Source organism: Syngnathus typhle, linkage group LG12 (assembly GCF_033458585.1).
Source record: "Syngnathus typhle isolate RoL2023-S1 ecotype Sweden linkage group LG12, RoL_Styp_1.0, whole genome shotgun sequence".
Classification (NCBI taxonomy): domain Eukaryota; kingdom Metazoa; phylum Chordata; class Actinopteri; order Syngnathiformes; family Syngnathidae; genus Syngnathus; species Syngnathus typhle.
The window spans coordinates 6,183,053-6,204,541 of record NC_083749.1 but is presented as its reverse complement, the minus strand read 5'-3'; the positions used below and the strand labels follow the sequence as shown (position 1 = coordinate 6,204,541).

Here is a 21,489-nt window from a genome sequence, read left to right as displayed (position 1 = left end):
ATTCTTTTGGCAACTGTCATATTAGCCTGCTGATGACCAATTCCATCTTGGATTCATCACTTTTTTTTTTCTTTCTTCAAGACTTCACAAACGATTTTTTTTTTCTGTTTTCGAAGAACTGGAGAACGACTTGTCAAAACTATTTCATAACAAAAACAACATTTCCCCTTCGTTTAAATAAAGTAGGCATAAATAGAAAAACAAAGTCATCCATCAACAATTTTAAGACAGGAGGGAGCAAGCATGTCGAGAAACAACTTTTTCTGAAGTCATCTATCACAACTTCCAGACGCCGCGTTGAACTGAGCCTCACAGGGATTTTTCCAGACCGACAAACCACAAAAATCTTGTGACGTCAAACACAATTTTTTTTTTTTTTTTTAATGCTGTTAATGACAGTTTGAGAGATTTATACCCTGCTTCCCTCTGGCTCATTGATTTAAATGAAGACGATACAATAATTATTAGTGTTCTACACCTTTTATTTTGTTGTAGACTCCACAAAAACCACAAAGGGGGAAAAAAATAATGGCACATCAAAAATTATGAATGTATTAGCTGATTCCATTGACTTATTTACACCTGAGAGTTTACCTTTGTGGAATACACATTCAAACAAACAAAAGCATATAAAAATAGAATATTTACCATTTTTCAGGCACTTTTATAGTGGCACTGTTTATTATTTGAGTGGACTAACTCAATTGTCATTTTTAAGTTAAGTGGATAAATGGGTAGAGGAAAAAGCCTGTCGTTTAAGTCAATACTGTTCTGAATCAAAGCTTGGTTCCAATTGTTTACATTGGGCCAGTTCGTTTTTGTACTTTCCCCAAACCTTAAATCCAACTCTGGGCCAACTCCCATTTCAAAACAATGTACAAAGAAATGATAAAGGAAAAGGCTCTAAACAAGCTTAAGCAATAATATGTACATTGCAAAGTGCTTAGTCTAGTCTAATATAATGAAAAAAACAAACAAATTGCACATAAGCCCTTGTATTATAAAAAAAAATAATAAGTAGAAATGTGTTCCCTAACGTGCTTCCATCGGACTTGGGAATTCGTCAGTCGTCCTCGTGGCTAGGCCGCGGTGGTGGGCGGGATGGAGGCGGAGCTCTACATGGTGGCGAACCCTGAGGCGGCGGCGGCAGCGAGGTGGTGGGCGAAGGCGGTGTGGAGACAGAAGGCAGAGTCCTACATGGAGGGGGCGTGTAGGAAGGCGGCGGAGGCGAGCGGGGCAGTGGCGGTAGCGTGGCAGTGGGTGAAGAGGGAAAGTCGGAAAAGTCAAAAACATCCACCGATGGCTGACGCTCGGAGCTGTAGGGCAGCGTGTAGATATTTGACGAGGGGTGCCGGTAGATTGGGTAGCGAGGTGCCGGGTAGGATTTGTTCCGTGTGAAGTTGATACACTTGCCCTTGAATCAGAACAGTGGCATAATTTTAGGGAGAAAAAAGAATATTGTTCACAGTATAGCCCGACAAGAAGCAGCTGCTGCTTGACTTGACACGTGGAAAGTCACACAAAATGCCTTCGAGAGTGAGTGAGTGAGTGTCTTAAAAGAAGAGAGCATTCCTGCCAACTCCGCCACACTGCCGCGGACTTAATGACTTCTGCAGACTAAAGTGCTCCCGAGGAAAATCATTAAGCTTTTTGTTTTGTCCCTTTGGCCTCGTTTAAATCACATACTTGATATTAATTAGCTGTTAGCCGATTCATGGTAACATGCTGTCAGATTTCTTTCCAAGAGATATTTATTATTATTTTTTCCTTTTCATAACACCTCACCTTGTCTCCGGGATGAGGTCGCATGATAGACACTCTGTCATATCCTCGTCTCATGTAAACCCACAAAGCATCCAGTTTGCCCTGTAAAAGATGACGCACATTTATAGTAAATTGACAAAGCGTGTTCAAAACAACCTTGTAAATCACGATCACTCTGTTTGCTACTGTCATGACCTTACTTTGAATCTGACTGGCAACTGTTCCACTTTTCTTTTTACTTCCAGATGTCCCACATAGCAATTTTGAGTATTGGCAAGTTTAGACCCTTTATTTTTTTTTAGGTTTAATGACAGCTGCTGATAACAATTCCATAATTTAGGAATGAGCTCAGTTCACATCTGCTTTTCATTACAGCTGACTGATAAGGTCCAAAGGACACAGTATCAAACTATTTCCTGGCAACCAAAATACATTTGGCGTGGATTAAAAAAGGCCTTCCAATCTTTTTCAGTTCCGTAGCCATCCATGTCATATAGTTCTTTCTTTTTGGAATCTAGCATTAAGAGGCACTAAGTCGACAATATATTATTTTTGTACTTGTGGTCTAATATTTTGGTTTGATTATCTAGCTAGTGGGAAAATTATATTAGATTGTGTACTGTGCATTTGACAGCAGCCTGAGCTAACTTGAGTACCTTGATGGGAGAATACCACTTGTGAGGGTGGACTGGTCTTTTCATTTGGTAACGTGGTCGCGATGGAGGTGGCTCAGGTTCCTCTTCGGGCATCACAACCCGAGCGTTCTTGGCTTTTTCCAGCTTTGCACCCTCCTCGGTCGAACCCTTATCACCCCAGCGGACCTGAAATAAAAAGGGAGGGGAACTTAGCTATTGCGGTTGTGCAGTACAGATCACAATTAGACCAAAGAGTACAAAAGAGCGAGCATTTTAATTGAAAGTGATGTCAAAGTGACCTTGACAGTCCATTACGCAAAGTGTACAACTGCCACAAAGAAGTCATGAAAACTTCAACCTGGTAGAAAAGCTTTCAAACAAAGACTCGCATAGTTTCCATCGCTCTGTTTGCGAGCTTCCAGAAGACCGCACTCCTGAGACTTCACCCCACACGTGCTTTACTGCTATCTCCTTGACTTTCATCATGGACCGCAGATGTGAAACGTGAACCTCTTTAACCTCTTGGCCACATTTGTGCAGTTCAAGCGCTTGGCAGTTTAAGTAAAAGTCTTGCTGTCAGTGGTTATAAAGCAGAGCAGTTAGAAGTCATCTTTTTGACCTTACTGGCATCGTGTTTCGTTTTCCTTTTTTAAACAAGGAATAGTTGGTAAATGCAGACAGATGCTGAGAATGCCAAGGACAGAAATTACCCAAGGTCATGTACTATATTTCATTCATATCATGCGCCCGATTGGCTGTAAGCAGCATGTGATGACATTGGAGCAATCTGATTGGATATTGGCAATGTTGTGACATTGTTACATCTCTGTCAATAATTTTGCCTTTCGATTAAATATTGTGGAACCAATGCATGTTTGGATGAGCTCACAAGTGAGGAAAACTGGCATCAAACCAGTTGAATGAAATCCCGGAGGATTCATTGGAATGTTGAATTGTAGAATGAATACGATGAGATCAGCAAGAAAGCATGATGAATATGGGAAGAGCAAATGTCAGGATTGAGATTAACAGTTGGAATCCGTTGGGATATCTGAAAGAATGAGGTGCGTTTACATAACGTCACCCTTAATTTTGGATTCATCCCTAGGAAAATGTGGAAAAAGTCAACTCAGAATGTGAAAAATGTTTCCCAATATGTTCTGAATAAATGGAAAAATTTTGACGTCATGTTTTGAATCGGTTGAGAAATTTGAATGGACAAGGTTAATTTTTCTGAAGTGTTTCCATTCATTTGGGTTTCAACAATTTGGATTGTCCGATGATTGTTTTAAGTACCTCCATCCTTTTAATGCCTCCAACTCCTCTGCCTCCGTAGTATGAAGCATCCACGGTGGGCCACCTCTTCTTGTGGAAATCGTCCTCGTCGTCCTAGACCAGAGAGAAAGCTTGTTAGCATGATCAAGCTAAAGTTATAAATCCATTTTTTAAAAATCACTTACAGAGAAGTCGTCTTCTGTCGGTGGTGGAGGTGGCTCATGAATAACCTGCATGTCAATCAAAAATCAGGAGTAATGTTGAGAAACACTCCACAGATTATGTGGGTGTACCTAATCAATACATTATCTTACCACGGTGCAGCAGAGAGGCCAAAACCACCACAGAAGAAGAATGATAAGCAGGAGCAGCAGGATGAGGAGAGCAATGGCCACATAGGTGCCGTCAGACTGGCCCAAAAAAATAACATTGACGCCATTATTTATCTTTGTTTACAATTCATTGCAGTCATTTTAGGGAGCTGTCTGAATGAAAAATTTACTCACACAAGTGACGGCGGTAATCGTGACGGAGCTAGATATAAAACTCAGGCCGTTGTTCATGCTGACATGAAGCGTGGCGGCCCTGAGGAGAAAAAAAAAACGGTTTTGGTGGTAGAACGACGCCCTCCTGTAGCTGCTTTTGATTTAGTACATTTCACTTACGTTCCTTCTTCTTCTAAAATGGGAGCTGGGCACAGCAGGTAGGTGTCTCTCACCACCAAAGGTCTTTTCACTGAAGTACATAAAAGATCATCCCAAAGTTAACGGATGCCGCTCTGAAATCATGAAGCCATCATGAGTTTTAAGGCTCAGCACATTTTTTTTTGGAAACTAAAATTCCTGCACTTCCTCACTTGCAAGTGAGAAAAAAAGCCCAATGAGCAGGGCTGTGGTTTATTTACACTGGCCAAGAAGGCGAGTGTCAAATGTCCACGCAAAGACGCCGGCTACTCCTTGTCGATGGGATTCACATTCCCTTCTCGGATATCTGAGAAGGCTTGAGCATTAAACCAGCTGATCCTAGGCAGAGTGAGGAGGTGCTGATGTAGTATTTTTTTTAGGGGAGAGGGGGGGCGGGGATTGGAATCATTGCATGGCTTCAATTTCTGTCACAATGAGGATTTTGGCTTCTGAATGGTATTTGAAAACCAATTTTGTTGATTCACTTCTATTATTAGTTTGGGGAATTTTAGCTCTCTCAATTTCTTAGTCTTTGTTGACTCACTTATTGTTTAGCTATTTATCATATGTACTAACAAGCGTGCATCACTGTTTCTTCCTCATTTTAGTTGAGCTGTTAAATTAATTCACACGCACGTCCGTATAATGACTCAGCCGCGTGAGACTTGAAAGGGTCTCGCCAAACTCCTGGGAAATCTATCTGCCACTTCATAGTTTTTTTTTTTGTTTTTTTTTTAACCAGACACTTGCTATGCAGGGAACTTTGGCTTGGTTTGGCTCATCATGGCAAGGATTTATATAAGACCTGGCTAAAGGCGTTTTTTTTTTATACACTGGAAATTTTAGCTAGTCTAAGCCAAACCATTTTGCGCGTTTAGGTATAGTCTGAATCCGCTGCCCTGAAGCTCATTAAAAGCTATACTCAAAATATTAGACACACCCAAGATGTTTGTCACTTACTAATAGTCACTGTGTCGTTGATGCGAAAACTGCAGAGGACTTTCTGAACATCGCGGGCGTGAAAGAAGCCGTTTCCTTTGATTACCACCTGGAAAGATTCTGTAAAAAAGTAATTTACTTGCTACAAGTGGATTCATGTTTTTATCATGTGTCATATTGGCAGGATTTTATTCCTTCTCACCATGCAGTCTTGTGTATACTTGGTAGATTTACAATGAAAATTGACTTTGTGGATATCCAGACGACAGGAACAATATGAAGTGAATCATGAAATCCTAAAAAAAGAATTGGAGCATTACCTCCTGCACAGATGCTCGAGGGCTCAACGGCCAGAATCTCAATGCATGACCTCTTGAGGATCTATAAACATAAAATAGATCAAATAACACAACTAGAAGTACGTTCGGTGGAATAAGAAAGTCTGCGATGTGACTTATACCCACCGAGTCAATGACCACATGGAGTGCGTGAAAACCGTCGGTCACGGGAAAGACGTGGTCCTCGCTGTCGGCGATGGTTGACAGCTGCGGAGAGATCATGATGAATATTTTTGTGTGACTTTTTTTTTGTTTTCATGATTCATATGGTCCGGCTTGTTCACCTGGGTTTCATTGAAGTCTTTCACTCCCACACAGTAAACAGTGGCACCCAACTGGCGCGCTCTGCCAGCCTGAGTTTATGACAATAATCAACAAAAGGGGGTGGGGTCAAAGGTCAGATCACTAAAAGTGCAGCTGTAGGGTGCAAACAATGCACACACATTTCAAAAATGGGGTAAGATATTAAAAATCAGTCTGTGTGTACCACGCATTAGCACTTTGCTAACCACAAACATAGTCTTAATAACAGTCTAAGTTTCTTACCTCTCTTTGAGCCAGATCGAATTGATTTTCCCTCAATTCACCATCAGTCAAAGCAATAATGACGCTGGCTGTCCGGTAGCCTAAAAACAGAAAGAAATTGCACATTAGTATAACAATCAAAACCGATGAGCCCCGATATTGCATGTCATTTATCTGCATGACAAAAAGATGCAGCTATATTTTTTTGGTTGATTTAGCTCCAGTTTCTGCTATCTGGCTGAACTAAGTTGTGGTGGATGAATGGACAGAGTCAGCAGGAAAAGTGCCTGATTAAAAAGCAAAACTCACCATCCCCCGTGCTGTAGTAAATTTGCTGACTGGCCTAAAAGAGAAGTCAGCAGAAGCGCATTTAAACAAAACTAAAATTTACGATTATCAGGATTGTTTTATATCTATCGAAAAAAAAAAAAAACTCACCTTTGACAAACCAAGATCCATGTTAGTGTCTCCACCCGTGTCAACCATGCTGAGCTTCTCCAACCCGGCTCGTATTTGCTCTCTGGATGGAGACCAAAAAAATGTCGGAAATAAAACAGAAGCCAAATAAACATCGATAATTAAGTTGTCTAATGTGGCACCTGTCTTCTGTCAACGGCATGAGAATTTGTCCTTGTGTTGAAAAGACGATAAAAGACATCCGTAGCTGAGGACTGATAGTAAATAAAGATGGTTAAGCACTTTTTAATTTCTTCCAGCACTTTTTCAATCTGAACACTTTTGCCCAGCCTACCTGATGAATTTATAAGCCAGATGGTCCACAAAGTAATAAATTTCATTCCAGTGATGTCGCACACTTCCAGATCTGAAAGAATGTAGGGCAAAAATCTCATCAAGAAAAACATTACTTTGATGATAGATTTTTTTGTTTTTAAGATTCTTTGCTACATCCTGATTTAGCAAAAAAAAGTGAGTAAATCAAGCGCAGCCTCTTTCCGCTTCTGTTTTCATTTATCATTCTGTGATGCGAGTCTCGGCGCCGGCCGGCGCAGCCAAACGTTCTTTGGAACAGCTGGCTCACATGGAGAAAGGGTTCGCTGGGACTAAGACGCGTGGCTGCAGTTGGACAACACAAATCCCCGTCGTGGGTTTTTACGAGCAAATGAGCATCTTTGATTCTCATTGCTTCGTGCTTTCTAAGACTTTGCTCGTAGTGACTGATTTGCAAGAGTGAATCGAGGAGTGTTTATTTGACATGAAGGCATTCATTTGAGACACACATTTTTAATCGGTCCTTAATCGTTTTTTCCTTAATCATAAATATCGGACGTTTAGCCTTTCGATTGTCGTCTTCCTAGTGGATCTCAGATAATTTTTTTCATCAAATGTCATGTCATTGACAGGTTAGCATCAACAATTGTGTCCTGATTTCGATCTGACCTAAATAACATAACCGAAAATGCTGTCATGTGATTCATCTGACTCGACTTGTTTTGATTCGGCTCGACTTGCTGACAGTTTAACGGAATAACTGAAACGTAAACATCGACTCTCTCAAGCAGATGGGAACACAGATTTAAAAAAAAAAAAAAAAGAACGCTGACTCGTCCATATTTAGTTCACATTGTTGACTAAACAACTAAATAGATGTTATTGTTATATAATTTTAAAAAAGTCATTTATAGACTAAGACACTTAAATGTTGATTAATGCTGACAAGTGTCGCCTTTCCATCCCATCAATAAGTAAGAAGTAAAACACTCACTTGTCTAAAACAAAATAGAGGTCAAATCCGCCGTAGCAGGATGACCCGGCTTCTCTCCCATCGTGGCTCTGTCCCGCAGTGCCGGCCACCAGCGCCACCACAACAATCCCCACTTCCACGCAAAGCAGGACCTGTCTGCACCAGCACCGGGACATTCCTCGGAATTAAAAAAGAAAGCTTCGTCCAAGTACGTATAGCTTTAGAAGAATGTAAACATGAGCGCACTCCAGGTTTTGTCTTTTAACTTAAAGCGCGCACGAAACCGGTCATGCTCTGAAAGTATGAAAGCGTCTGGAGTCGGACTCTCATCTCCTCAGCAACAGATGTGAGCGGGAAGAAGGTGGAGTGAACACTTGGCTGTCCTCCTTTTTCCTCCGCACACAATCTCGTCGACAAATAAGTGCCATAACCTCACGCAACGTTGCATAACTGTGACACATATTTTATCATGTCGTGTGAAGAATAACAAAATAGCTTTCAACTTTGTTGTTGTTTTAACAATATTGCGCAGGGATAATAATTGGTATGGTGGCAAAAAAATTAGGCAAGTGGTTATTTACTTTTTTCAAGTTGTTTTGTATTTATGGGGCAGAAGTCATTTCCGTGGAAATACTATATTAAATTGTTGTCACATGGCACAAGGCAAGCTTTGTACTTACTGGTTTTTATTTGATTGTTTCACTTTTATAGCCAAGTTTTTTTTTGTTTTTTTACACGTTAACTGATATTTCAAACTTTCCAATACAAAATTGGAGCATTTTCTCAAACTGTACTTCAATTCTCTTGTCTTAACTCATCCCTAGCCATTAGCGCCACTTAGTGGTAAACACGTAAATTGCAATCCACACAACTTTAGTCGTCGGTTCATTTGTATGCCCGAGTTGTTAATAAAATAATACAGATCTTGACAACTTTTAATGGATTGAAAAATTGATAACTTAGGAGACAAAACGCTTTGCTCGAAATGAAAAAAAAGTGTATAAACCCTGCACTACTAAACTTAAATCCAATTATATGCATTTTTTAATTAATATATTAATTAATCAAATTTAAACAGGCGCACAGTGGGCTAGTTACTTCTGAACCCTGAGGATTACCCAAATTGCGAATTAGCAGCCGGAAATCGGCAACCAGCTGAGCTAAACCTGTCTAAAGCAATTACTGCTATAAAAAACACACCAAATACATATAAAGGTAATTGAAACAGACATTACAGGTAATCTTCCCCACCAAATTAATCTTAATTTAAAAACAAATGCGACACACCTATGCAAATTGTCCTGTGACACAAGGTAAAAAAATAAAAAGCCAACAAATCCAAAATATGGATCAGTATTTTTTTTGTTTTTTTTGTTTTATGTTAGTCAGCACAAGGGAAAATCCATAAAAAGTGCCTACACAGCAAATAGAATATAATGAAAAGCCGATGCTGTTGTTTTGTACTCCACATCTGTTTACATCTCGAGTAGTCCCCGTTCCAAGAGCCGGGGGAACAACAGATGTTAGTGATCATTTTAGAACTACACTTTATTTTCTTTAAAAAAATACAATTTTGCTTCTACTGTAATCAATTAATATTAAGTAGTCTTGAAAATTGAAGTTCCTCTGTATTTTGCTACATAAGAGTTCCATAGTGTCTTCAAACCCGGTTCCTGACCGGGAAGAACATTGCTATGTTCCTACTTACCTGACATGGCTCTGTATGATTTTCATTTTCCTCCTTCCTGAGCTCAAAGAGCTTTTCAAGGGGACCCGACAACATGAAATTGGCCGTGACGGCCAATAAAAATACATAGTCAATTATGGAGTCTCACGCTGTTTTGGGGAGTTCCTTTCCACTCGTGACTTCCTCTAAGTTCTGGAACACAGTAGTCGCCTGGAGATTGGAGGTCACTGAGGCCAGCCCTGTGAAAATGCCTCTGGCTTCAAAAATGCGCTGCTGAGTTGATTCTCATTTACACTCACCAGTTGCATGAGTGAATTCACTGGGGGGAAAAAAATTCTCGTTAATTTTTTATTTTATTTTTTCTCCATTGTTGGGAAAAGTGACATCTTTATTCATGCAGGATGTCCGATCTGAATAAAATACAATACAATACAATACAATAAATCAATCATTCTAAAAGACTGAAACAATCACACAGCTGCAGTCCAGGTCTATAAAAATGAAAAATAAATTATTTTCCCCTCTCCATTATGTTTGTCAGGCATCCTCAGAGGGCGATGAGATTGACTTAGATTTTGGGGGAAAAAACGACAGCCTACATCATAATTCAGTCATAAATTAAAATGATTAAATTCAATATTTTATTCAGGATTTTGCTGCAATTATATTATTGTCTTTTCAAGCATTTGTTCTGCTTGCATGTCATCTGACAATAGGTGAGTGACATCAGGCGTGAGTTTTGCAATGAAGGCTGGCATGTGTGCATGTGCGTGTGCGTGTGTGTGCACTCAGTCCTGAATGTCCACTAATCTCTGCAGCAGAATAGAGACCTGAAAGAGAGAAAAAAAAAAAGAGCTCTTTTTAAAAAATATATATATATATCACACTATCAAGGAACTTCTGACGGCAACTTTCCTCCATCACCAATCTACGTTATATTTTATTTCTGCTGGATTTTTCATTTTTGAATAATGCTCTTTGCTTCTGCATACCTATTTTTGTTCAGTTTGCGGGTCTGTCATGCGGCTGATTGGGACTACGCAGATGCAAAACTTCAATACGTGGATGATGAGATTGATTACAAGGATCCCTGCAAAGCTGGTAAAAACATTTGCTTTTCCTTTTGTATTTAATTTGTATTTTTTTTCTTTTTTTCTTATTGCAGTCTAGTATACTGCAAAATGGTTGACATTTCTGCTCAGACATTGCGTACTTTAAGACCCACTCTACTATGGGTATAAAAACTAATAAAAACACATAATGATAATAAATAAAATAAGCTTTTATAAAATTAAAACAAGCTTTTCTCTCATGGAACTATTATCGACTTTACCTCCATTAAGTACACATGCAAAATTTATTGAGATTTTCTGGATTTAATTGGCACTATACATTTAAAATATAGTTATAGTAATACTGCACCCATAACAGGTGTTTTTAATATTTCATATAATAGAAAATAATGTTTTATTAATTAATTTAATTATTTATTCATCAATTATTTGTTTGTTTATTTCACCAATGAATTGTAAGCAAGTTAACATTCAATAGATAATTTAAAGGTCTAATAGGCCAAATAATTAATTAGTCAATTATGGAGTGTTTTGGGGTTCCTTTCCACTCGTGATAGCAGCACTCCTCTGCACAGCAGTTGCCAGGAGACTGGAGGTCGCTGAGGCCGGGCTGGAGCAGCGGTTAAACTTCCCCTGTCTTCAAGGCTTATTGTGCGATTAACAAAAAAAAAAAAATATTGCTGGCTATCATTTGTATAAGTGAATAAAAAAAGTCAATTATGTCTTTTCATTGTGGATTTCCTCCTTTGCAGAGGTTGTCAAGGCACACTGCAAATGGACTTATTGCTCTTACGAGCGCAACATGACGTCTTTATTCTTTCAGGATGTGTGGTCACATTAGTGGAAATAAATGTTCATCACAATGTGCACTCACTGAACCTTCTGTGAGGGGGCAAGTCTGTTATCTGGAATAAGAACTATGTTGGAAATTCTGCCTTGACAAAAATGATAGGAGTTTAAATGCATTTTTATGATTTTTTTTTAACAACTATGCCTAACACATTTATTGACTGTACTTCCCTTTAAAAAAAAAATTAAAAAGTTCTGTGCTTGATGGACATGAGCACACTGAGTGATCTTTCAAATGTCTTGATTAAATGTGTCTATTAATGAATCTGTTATGTTTGGCTGGAATATAAATGTTCTTAATCTGTCCCGTCTAGCTGCCTTTTTGGGAGACATTGCCTTGGATGAAGAAGAGCTCCTCATGTTTAAAGACGCCTATAAAAGAGAAAGTGCTGCATCAGGTATCGTTGTATTTAAGAAAGCACCGATACCATCATTTTGTATGTCTGTGGTTTTATTTGGATTAAAAAAAGAAAGTGATGTAATGGCATTATCAAATCTCAGTGCTTGATATATTTTGCGAATAAATTCAGTTGCTGATCCCTTTTTACAGTTAAGCGGAGCTACCGTCAGCATAACAACAGAAGAAGGAGGAGGAGGGCAGCCACCTCCAGATCCGAGCGGATTTGGCCCGACGGCATCATACCGTATGTGATCAGCGGTAATTTCACTGGTAGGTTCCGGCTGAGGATGACTTGCACATCTTGAAGCACTCAAACTCTGATTCACAATTTCTTTGCAGGTAGTCAGCGGGCCATTTTCCGTCAAGCCATGCGTCACTGGGAGAAGCACACTTGTGTGACCTTCACGGAGATGACAACAGAAGAGAGCTACATTGTGTTCACATACAGACCTTGCGGGTGAACTGAATGACGTGAATGGGAATCAAAATGAAAAAAATGTGAGGCAATTCTTTTAGAAATGGCGTCTCTCCTTGCAGGTGTTGCTCTTATGTGGGACGGAGAGGCGGCGGTCCTCAGGCCATCTCCATCGGGAAAAACTGCGATAAGTTTGGCATCGTGGTGCATGAACTCGGTCATGTGATTGGTTTCTGGCACGAACACACGAGACCAGATCGGGACGAGCACGTGAGCATCAACAGAGACAACATTCAGCAAGGTACTTCAGGATGGTTTGAGTGCAATAAAATGAACCTGACTATGTTTGGGTGACTCTCTGCACATTCACAGGACAGGAGTACAACTTCCTGAAAATGGAACCGGGCGAGGTTGACTCACTTGGTGAGGTTTACGACTTTGGCAGTGTCATGCATTACGCCAAGAATACGTTCTCCAGGTTTGCATAAAATTTTCTCAAATGTTTATACCCGTTCAGTACGTGTGTTCCCTACCCCGTTGCTTTTGTATTGTTCTTTTTGTTGCGGGTCATGTAGGCAAGCCAGGCTAAATAAAAGCACAGCAAAGTAGGCTTTGTTAAATCATTTGAGCTGGAGTGGCTGTTTTTTGGCCCCTGGCATTCAGGGGCGCGCTCCGCTGAACTGGCTGGCAAAAGCCAAAAGCCTCCATTCAGAGCCCTGTGTTTGCACATGCCTGCCATTCATGAGCGTATCGCCATGGGAACCGCATGAGCGAGCCCTTGAACACACTAAGAGACTATCAAAAAGATTATCAATAAATCAACAAGGGATTCTACATAGAAAGACATTGATCGTCGCTCTTTTGGCAATGACTCTGGGGTTTTTTTTGGCACAGAAGTATGTTCTTGGACACAATCCTGCCCCGTTATGATGTTAACGGAGTGCAGCCCACTATTGGACAGAGAGTCAAGCTTAGCAAAGGGGACATTGCACAAGCACGAAAACTCTACAAATGCCCAAGTGAGATGCATTTGTTCTACTTTTTTTTTTTTTTTTAAATAAAAAATTAAATCTAATTGTCAACTTTCATACAAATGTTATGTGCTTATGACAGGATGTGGGGAGACTTTCCAAGAGAGTGCTGGAAACTTTTCTTCCCCTGATTTCCCTAATGGCTACTCTGCATATGTTCATTGTGTGTGGAGGATTTCTGTCACTCCGGGCGAGAAGGTAATAAAATTTATAATAGAATAGATAATTGGAGGTGAAACGTGCCTGATAAAGTGTCAGTCATGTATGGCTCTAATATTGTTTTTTAACAGATTACACATCAGAATTAAATAGGCTGTGTAATTATTCTTACTTCCACAAGAGGGCGACATTACTGTCCAAAATATGTATTATAGCCGTCTGTCCTTTTCTTTTAGATTGTTCTGAATTTTACTTCCATGGATATTTTCAAGAGTCACTCGTGCTGGTATGACTATGTGGAGGTTCGAGACGGCTTCTGGGAAAAAGCTCCTCTGAAAGGTATGAAACTCAAGATAAATTTGTGATTCTTGACTCATCTTCATTTGCTCTGTCAGGCCGTTTCTGTGGAGACGCAGTTCCAGATGTCATCGTCTCAAGTGACAGTCGACTTTGGGTTGAATTTAGGAGCAGTAGTAGCTTGGTGGGAAAAGGCTTCTCGGCCATCTACGAAGGTACGGCTAAGTCACTCGTCATCTTTAAAGTTGAAATGTTACCCGCCGATTTCTGTGCAGCCGTGTGTGGCGGGGAGGTGCAGCGGGACAGCGGCCAGATTCAATCCCCCAATTATCCCGATGAGTACCACTCCAACAAATTGTGTGTGTGGAAAGTCAGAGTGGCAGAAGGTTATGAAGTGGGTCTTTCCTTCCAGTCGTTTGAGGTAAATTCCAAGAAAGAACACGCAGTTCTCCAACTTTATGTACCTGTATGTTATGCGGCGTCTCATTTTCAAATCTTCTTGTTGAGCTTGAGAGTCACGACAGCTGTGCCTACGACTATGTGGAAGTGAGGGACGGCGACTCGGCGCACAGCCCGCTGCTCGGCCGCTTCTGCGGCTACGACAAACCGGACGACATCAAAAGCAGCACCAACCGACTCTGGCTCAAATTCGCCTCGGATGTCTCGGTTAACAAAGCCGGGTTCTCTGCCGGTTTCTTTAAAGGTTTGCGTGCCGATCACCCCTTCCTTGTAACACAAATGACCCAAAAAAAAATCCCTGCTGTTCACTTTTCAGAGATGGACGAGTGTTCCCAACCCGATAATGGCGGCTGTGAGCAGCACTGTCTGAACACTTTGGGGAGCTACAGATGCGCTTGTGATCCTGGTTATGAACTGGCCACTGACAGGTCAAGTTGCGAGAGTGAGCACCCGACTCCTAATAATAGCAGACACTGAGATTGTAAATAAAGAGTTTGCAGCGTTATTTACAGTAGATGGCGCTGTTAATCCTTTACTTGCTCTGCAGGTTTAAGTAAGAGAGCTCCAAGTAAAGTAGAATTAGCTGTCACACAGCGTTGGTGGTATAGTGGTTAGCATAGCTGCCTTCCAAGCAGTTGACCCGGGTTCGATTCCCGGCCAACGCAGGTCTCTTTTCAAAATCTCTTTTTGGGATTTGATAGACATGTAGCCATTAACAAAATAATAATAGTACTTAGCCCTTGGCCAGATTTACACTCAAATCCAGGAAGTTTTCTATTGTTGGGTTAGAATCTGTGCCATTCACCACAAGAGGGAACTATTTCTATGTCCTAATCTTAACCTTGTCCTTTCTCAGCCATTTTGTGTAATGATTTTGTTTGAAACTCACTATCCCTTTTTTCTGCACCAGATAAACTCAACAACGTCAATATTCAAGTATTAGCGGTTTCATTTAATGTGATTTTTTTAGCAAACAACAACAATGTTAAAGTAACATTTCCTTCCATCAGCAGCAGCCTGCGGCGCCTTCATCACTCAAATGAACGGCTCCATCACCAGCCCCGGGTGGCCGAAGGAATACCCGCCCAACAAAAACTGTGTGTGGCAGCTAGTGGCACCCATCCAGTACCGCATCACGCTAGTGTTTGACGCCTTTGAGGCCGAAGGCAACGATGTAAGTTTGGAAGAGAATATTACACTATGTGTTAAAAAAAACACAAATTAAATTTCCCATCATCAGGTGTGTAAATACGATTACGTGGAGGTCCGCAGCGGCGCCAGCGCAGACTCAAAGCTTCACGGGAAGTTCTGCGGGGCGGAGAAACCAGAAGCCATCACCTCGCTGAACAACAACATGAGGGTCGAGTTCAAGTCTGACAACACCGTCTCCAAGAAAGGATTCAAGGCTCACTTTTTCTCCGGTGCAGTGACCAGTTTGATGGATACACAAAATATTTTTCATTTTACTGATCATAATACTGTTTTTGCAGATATGGATGAATGCTCGGAAGAAAATGGCGGTTGCCAGCATGAATGTGTGAACATCATGGGAAGTTACAGATGCCAGTGCCGCAGCGGCTACATGCTACACGACAACCGGCATGACTGCAAGGAAGGTGAAAGCAACATTTTTCACACAATATATGTTTTCCCTTAAAATGATATAAAAACGGCACATTTTCCATAACCCCGTATGTCCCCTTTATGATGAACTGGCATGACCTCGCCATTTTCTATTGTAAAATTTTGAGGGTATGATGCAAAACAACCACAAAAAACACACATTTCCTTTGACATCTGGCAAACGCAAAATGCTGCTAAGTATAGGAGAAGAGGAAATAATGCGGCCGCCAAATGACGCAGTGCATTGTGTTGTTGTGAAATGTCGTCTTGTCTTTTTCCAGCGGGTTGTGATCTCGTGGTGAACGGCGCATCAGGCACAATCAGTAGCCCCAATTGGCCTGATAAGTATCCCAGCAAGAAGGCCTGTACCTGGACTCTGTCCACCACTCCAGGTCATCGGATTAAACTTGTAAGGGAAAAATTATTAATAACATTTTCTCACCATGCTGTGATTTATATTTTCATTCTCCTCGTAAAAAACTCAGACCTTCAATGAGATTGACATGGAGGCTCATCTGGAGTGCGCTTACGACCATTTGGAAATTTTCGATGGTACCGATACCCGTGCCCCGAGACTAAGTCGCATCTGCGGTACCAAGAAACCGTCTCCTGTCATCTCCGGTGACAACACAATGTTCTTACGTTTCTTCTCGGACAACTCTGTGCAGAAGAGAGGATTTCAGGCCTCATACACAGCAGGTGATAGGAAATCTTTTCTGTTTGCAAAGTTTTTTTTAACAAGGCTTTTTTTTTCACCCTCTAATTTTGCGGTTGCTTCAGAATGCGGAGGAAGCCTTAACGCTGAAGTCAAGACCAAAGATTTGTACTCTCACGCACAGTTTGGAGACACCAATTATCCCGGAGGCTCTGACTGTTTGTGGGTCATCTCTGCTGAGAAAGGTTACGGAGTGGAGCTTCTCTTTCAAGTTTTTGAAATCGAGGAGGAGCCCGACTGCGGGTACGATTATGTCGAGCTCTACGACGGCGCTGACATCAAATCCCCGAGACTGGGGCAATTTTGTGGATCCGGGGTAAACTTCAACTTTGTAAACAACATTTGCCTGAGAATAGACACTGTGTAAAAACTCATCTCATTTTTTTTTCCCTCCACAGGCTCCAGAGGAAATCTACTCGGCTGGAGATGCCTTGGTGATAAAATTTCACTCAGATGACAGCATCGGTAAAAAAGGTTTTCACCTGCACTACACCAGCACAAAATTCCAGGACACTCTACATGTGAGCAAGTGACCCTCAAAAACCTCGAATCCCAGACTTAAAGGCAACCAGTTTGTCTGCCACACCCATTCCAGCGTGGAATCTTACCACTAAGCCACCAATGTACCACACACGCATCTGTTAGAGTCAAGCCAAGCAGACAAATTACATATTTACTTACTTTGGATCAACACGAAGGACTCATTTGGGGGTTTTGCCTGGTAAGGATTTAAAATGCAGATTTATTCTATTTTATTCCTCTACTGTGTCACTTTGTATGTGAGGTCACATGATCACTTGTGGTTATTGCACTCGAGTTGTGTTTGGTGTTTTTGCACATAGAATTTGTGGGAAGTGGGACCCACAATTGCGTTACTTGAGATGCACTAAAATTCAATCTTCATTGTGCAAATAAAATGCAAGCTTTTTACTTGTATAGAGATGCCAATCAAAATATTTAGATGCATCTCAATAAATTGGTAGAAAAGTTCATTTACGTCGTTAAAGTGAAACTAGGTTGGATGAGGTCAATTAAAATAACATTAAATATTTTGATTGTTTTTTTTAATGTCCTAATTTTTTTATGCTGAATTTCAGATTTTCCACAGCTGTGATCAAATGTAATAATAATAAATATAGGTGATAATAATACCATGAAATACTCGATTAACATTTTAAATTGAACTGCACAAATCAACTTAAATAAAGTTTTCCACCATATTCTAATTTATTGAGATGCACAAGCTTTAAAAACACTTTGTTTACTTTATTCCAGGTTCTAATTTTGTCTAAACCTTCAAATCTGAACACTGTATGATGTAGCTACTGATGGGAAATGTGAGAGTTGATGTCCTTAATATAATAATAAATTAGCCAAAATGTCAAACTGTCTTTGTTAACATATAGATTTTTTATATATGCTCTGAGTGCTGAAACATACTATATAGCTCCATCAATAAAATAATGAACTTACATTGGGAGATTAAAATCTTTATTAGATGTATTACAAATACACAAGTGTCCGTAGATCCCGTCTACAGTCTTTAAAAATCATCCTAAATCTACTTGAGTGTCACATTCTGTACAAAAGAAACAAAAAATTCACAGTCATTTTAAATCTTTGGCAAGAAAACTTTAAGAGGCTCATTCTCATGCACTTTATCCAAAAATCCCAAGTTGAAGTAAGGAAAGAGTGTCTCACTGAACATCTCCCTGAAGGTATACAAATGCGTCATGGTTTCTGCATTGTAAAAGGACACCAGACCTCTTTTGTAGTCCAGGTACACCCCGATCCTTGCCAACGGCTCCTCCAGGGACAAAACAGTCGGCGGGGTCGTACCCGCCATGTACTGTATACCATAAGAGAGTGAGAGGGTCCAAAAACCGTTAGCCGGGAGAGCTTTGATGACTCCTTTTCTGGGCACAGACTCCCGGGCCACGCCAACGGTCCACACGGTGCTGCTGTAGACTTCAATCTCCCAGTAGTGTCGGCCGTGGGTGAAACCTTGGCTGGCGAGCAGCGACAGGGCGGCGTTGAACCTGTGCGGGTTGTCCTCCACGGCGTGGTTAAAGGTCTGGTAGCGAACGCAGGTCAGTGACGAGCTGAGACTGAGCCAAGGGTTGGCCGTGCTGGAGTTGAATGTGATGGCCGCGGGCACTGAAAGTACAACATGGGGGTTGTTTTTAATTCCATTGAATCAGGGGTGTCAAACTCATTTTTGTCACGGGCCGCATTGTAGTCATAGTATTAGCACGTAAAGTCATTTGTCTTTGCGGACCACAAAATAATGTGGTGGGCCGTGTCTGGCCCCCGGGCCTTGAGTTTGACACCGATAGTTTAAATGATCAATTATTTTGTCAGTACCCGGGTAAATGTTTCCTTTCATGGATTTCCACACTCTGTACTGCAGGGGCCCCGCGAATCGGCCTTCGCACAGACTGGGAGGTGTAAAAGCTGGCTTCTCGAACTTGAGCGAAGGTCTGCCAACAAAACCAAAGAGACGTAATGAAAACAAATCCCCGACAGAGCTCACATGCGTTTTCTCACACTCCTCACCTCTGCAGCAACATTTTGATGCTCTGAAATGAAAGAGAAGGAGGGAAGAGTGGTGATTAAGTTTGTTGTATCTGACATGAGAGAAGTTTTTTTTTCCACATGACATCAACGTCTGCCCACCCGGTAGGAGCTGGCGGGATTTCCCCACACCCCCTGTCCGTGGACATCAACTGGACCGGTGGCTGAACTGAACTCCTTATCCTCCCGATCAACGAGTGAGCTCATTGGCCTACATCCTGTCCAGCAGGGACTCTTTTGTTATCGGGAAGCGGGAACTGCTCGACCCTTGAAATGTAGCGTTTGGCTTCCTTCAGGTCGTGCGCAGACTTGACAGGAAAAGCCAAACAGTCCCACCCAGCTCAGTTCAGTCAAATGTTTTTATGTCTACTCTGCTTCAGAATGAAAACCTCAGCATTTTCCCTTCATAATCACCTCCAGAAGCTGACTCAATACAAACTACCCGACATGGGGAATTCCGTTTGACTTTACCCGTAGTAGAATGAAGGGGTCCTGCTCCCTCAGCTTGTCTTCGATCTCTTGGAGGGCTCCATGCAGACGGGAGATCTCCACGCACAAAAGAGCTTTGTGCTCGTCCAGACGGATCAGCTCGCGGCGCTCCTCCGTCTTTAGCTTCACCTGTAGCATCTTCTCCTCCTGGTAGAGGAACTGGTGCAGGTCGCTGAACTGAGCCTCGATGCGCTGCTTCAGGTCAGCCGTGTGTTCCTGGTGGGTCATATACGGTGACACAAAAGTTCCAGGACTGGTGTCAAAGCTATTTTTATGCCCAGTGCAAGTTTAGCTCAAAACACGTTTATGTGTGTGCATGGAGAGAGTTTTGTTTCTTGTGATAGGGGCGTTTGCGCCGTTGTGGGAGGAAACACATTTTATTTTTCTGACAAATGTTTTTGTATCTACAGGAAGGTCACGAGAACCTGCCATATTAAGTGTTGTCTTCTCACCTTAAGATTTTTGACTTCGTCCTCAGCTTCCCTGTCACACTGCATCGCCGTGTTGAGCTCGGCTTTGAGGGAATCCATGGAGCTGCTCAGAGATGCCTGATTGGATAAGTAAGAGGAAGCTTTTGGATGAGGTGAGCTTCTGAGAATTTTGAATGTGTGTAATGAGAGTGTGAATGCAGGATTTTCTGGTATAGCTGCTCTCTGATTGGTCGGTGACCAGTCGGGTGGAGTTATATGACTTAAGAGTTGAAAAACTCAAGGCGTTATGTCATCAACACTTAAGGACCATTTTAGAGTCGTCAGTGAATTTAACATGGTTGTTTTGTAGATCTGGGAAGACGCGGGAGTACGAAAAAAAAAAATCGACGCAAACGTGGAGACCCAATCTCGGAACTGTCAAGTAGACTCGCTAGCTACTTTGCTAATCAACGAACAGGTGAGTAAATAAATTCAAGATTTTTTACTTTTGTTACCTTGGCGGTCATCTGAAACTCATCCGAGTGCTTTTTTTTTTTGAGAGAGAGAATATGCACAAATAGTTAGCGCTGGAATGTCAAGAAACAAGTTAGCGGTACTTTTCAGTTCTGGTCAGCTCACCCTGTACTTGAGCTCCGCCTCCTGCACACACATCATAGTGTGGTTCCTGTGCTCCTGGGAGATTCCGCACACCAGACACACCAGCTCCTGATCCTCCTCACAGTAAAGCTTCAGCTCCTCTCGGTGCCGGCTGCAGCGTGGAGCCGGAGCGGGCGCCTGCTCCGTCTCGGCCAGCCTGGTTCCGCCGCCACCGTCGCACTCCTCCAACCCATGACAGTAGCTCTCCACAATATTGGCCACGATGCGATTTGGCCTGTAGCTCCGCCCGGGGTAGACCTTCCTGCACTGGGGACAGGAGCCCGATTCCCCTTGGCAGTGGCCCCTCGGTCCAGTCCAGTAGCTCTCAATGCAGCCCTGGCAGAAGGTGTGATCGCAAGGTAGAGAAACGGGCTGCTTGAAGAGATCCAAGCAGATGGAGCAGGTCAGGTCTCTGCTGATTCTGTGCGCTGAGCTTTTGTTCACGGGTGTGATCGCAGGTGGCTGGCGCTTCTCAAAATCTCCTTCCTTGGCCTTCCAGCTCTTCCTCTCTTGCTTGGCCCCTTGGTTGAGCTTCTCCACATTCTGCAGATAAGCAGACTGGATTTTCTTAACTTCTTTCTGGTTCTTGCTCATGTTTCTGCCGGACCTCTTCTCTCCGTGGCCTCTTTCCTGTTGACTGCGGAGAAGTGCGGGGGTGTGCAGAGCGGGGTCGAGCAACAGCCTCTCACATCCGTTGATAGTGAGGGGAATCTCCTCCTCCCAGTTGACCGCCTCCTCTCTCCAGACAGTCACAACATATCTCCGCCAGGAAACCAAGGCGGGATAAAGC

The 21,489-nt window shown here is 41.9% G+C and overlaps 3 protein-coding genes and 1 non-coding gene across 8 annotated transcripts; 2 read left to right on the top strand and 2 right to left on the bottom strand.

The window, feature by feature from the left end:
* Nucleotides 1-467: 467 nt before the first annotated feature.
* antxr1b (ANTXR cell adhesion molecule 1b) lies at nt 468-8,309 on the bottom strand. The gene is made up of 18 exons (XM_061292723.1): nt 7,883-8,309; nt 6,911-6,982; nt 6,759-6,830; nt 6,598-6,679; nt 6,469-6,502; nt 6,181-6,260; nt 5,919-5,987; nt 5,761-5,841; nt 5,617-5,677; nt 5,318-5,416; nt 4,340-4,409; nt 4,181-4,259; nt 3,989-4,084; nt 3,860-3,904; nt 3,696-3,788; nt 2,421-2,585; nt 1,786-1,866; nt 468-1,414 (listed from the first exon to the last, which is right to left on the bottom strand). Exons 1-18 carry the CDS (start codon nt 8,035-8,037, stop codon nt 1,064-1,066), a joined length of 1,785 nt encoding a protein of 594 aa, XP_061148707.1. The 5' UTR covers nt 8,038-8,309; the 3' UTR covers nt 468-1,063.
* A 1,812-nt stretch (nt 8,310-10,121) lies between these two features.
* Nucleotides 10,122-18,437, top strand: LOC133163113 (bone morphogenetic protein 1-like). 4 transcript variants are annotated; one of them, XM_061292709.1, is made up of 21 exons: nt 10,126-10,264; nt 10,555-10,649; nt 11,785-11,868; nt 12,021-12,144; nt 12,214-12,327; nt 12,408-12,586; nt 12,658-12,763; nt 13,180-13,304; nt 13,399-13,514; nt 13,712-13,814; nt 13,871-13,987; nt 14,048-14,193; nt 14,280-14,475; nt 14,548-14,673; nt 15,245-15,405; nt 15,472-15,652; nt 15,722-15,847; nt 16,136-16,263; nt 16,340-16,553; nt 16,635-16,885; nt 16,968-18,437. In XM_061292709.1, exons 1-21 carry the CDS (start codon nt 10,248-10,250, stop codon nt 17,100-17,102), a joined length of 2,844 nt encoding a protein of 947 aa, XP_061148693.1. In that variant the 5' UTR covers nt 10,126-10,247; the 3' UTR covers nt 17,103-18,437. The 4 variants fall into 4 exon arrangements, with proteins under 4 accessions (XP_061148690.1, XP_061148693.1, XP_061148692.1 ...); XM_061292708.1 differs by having other exon boundaries at nt 15,242-15,405; XM_061292706.1 differs by having other exon boundaries at nt 10,122-10,264; nt 15,242-15,405; nt 16,340-16,885.
* Nucleotides 14,825-14,896, top strand: trnag-ucc (transfer RNA glycine (anticodon UCC)). Its single transcript has one exon. It is a non-coding gene; the product is annotated as a tRNA-Gly (tRNA).
* Nucleotides 18,044-21,463, bottom strand: trim69 (tripartite motif containing 69). Of its 2 annotated transcripts, XM_061292725.1 has the most exons (7): nt 20,682-21,463; nt 20,558-20,587; nt 20,085-20,180; nt 19,615-19,848; nt 19,126-19,148; nt 18,934-19,049; nt 18,044-18,726 (listed from the first exon to the last, which is right to left on the bottom strand). In XM_061292725.1, the coding sequence occupies exons 1-7, from the start codon at nt 21,291-21,293 to the stop codon at nt 18,182-18,184; spliced, it is 1,656 nt and encodes a 551-aa protein (XP_061148709.1). In that variant the 5' UTR covers nt 21,294-21,463; the 3' UTR covers nt 18,044-18,181. The 2 variants fall into 2 exon arrangements, with proteins under 2 accessions (XP_061148709.1, XP_061148710.1); XM_061292726.1 differs by lacking the exon at nt 20,558-20,587 and having other exon boundaries at nt 20,682-21,455.
* Nucleotides 21,464-21,489: the final 26 nt, after the last annotated feature.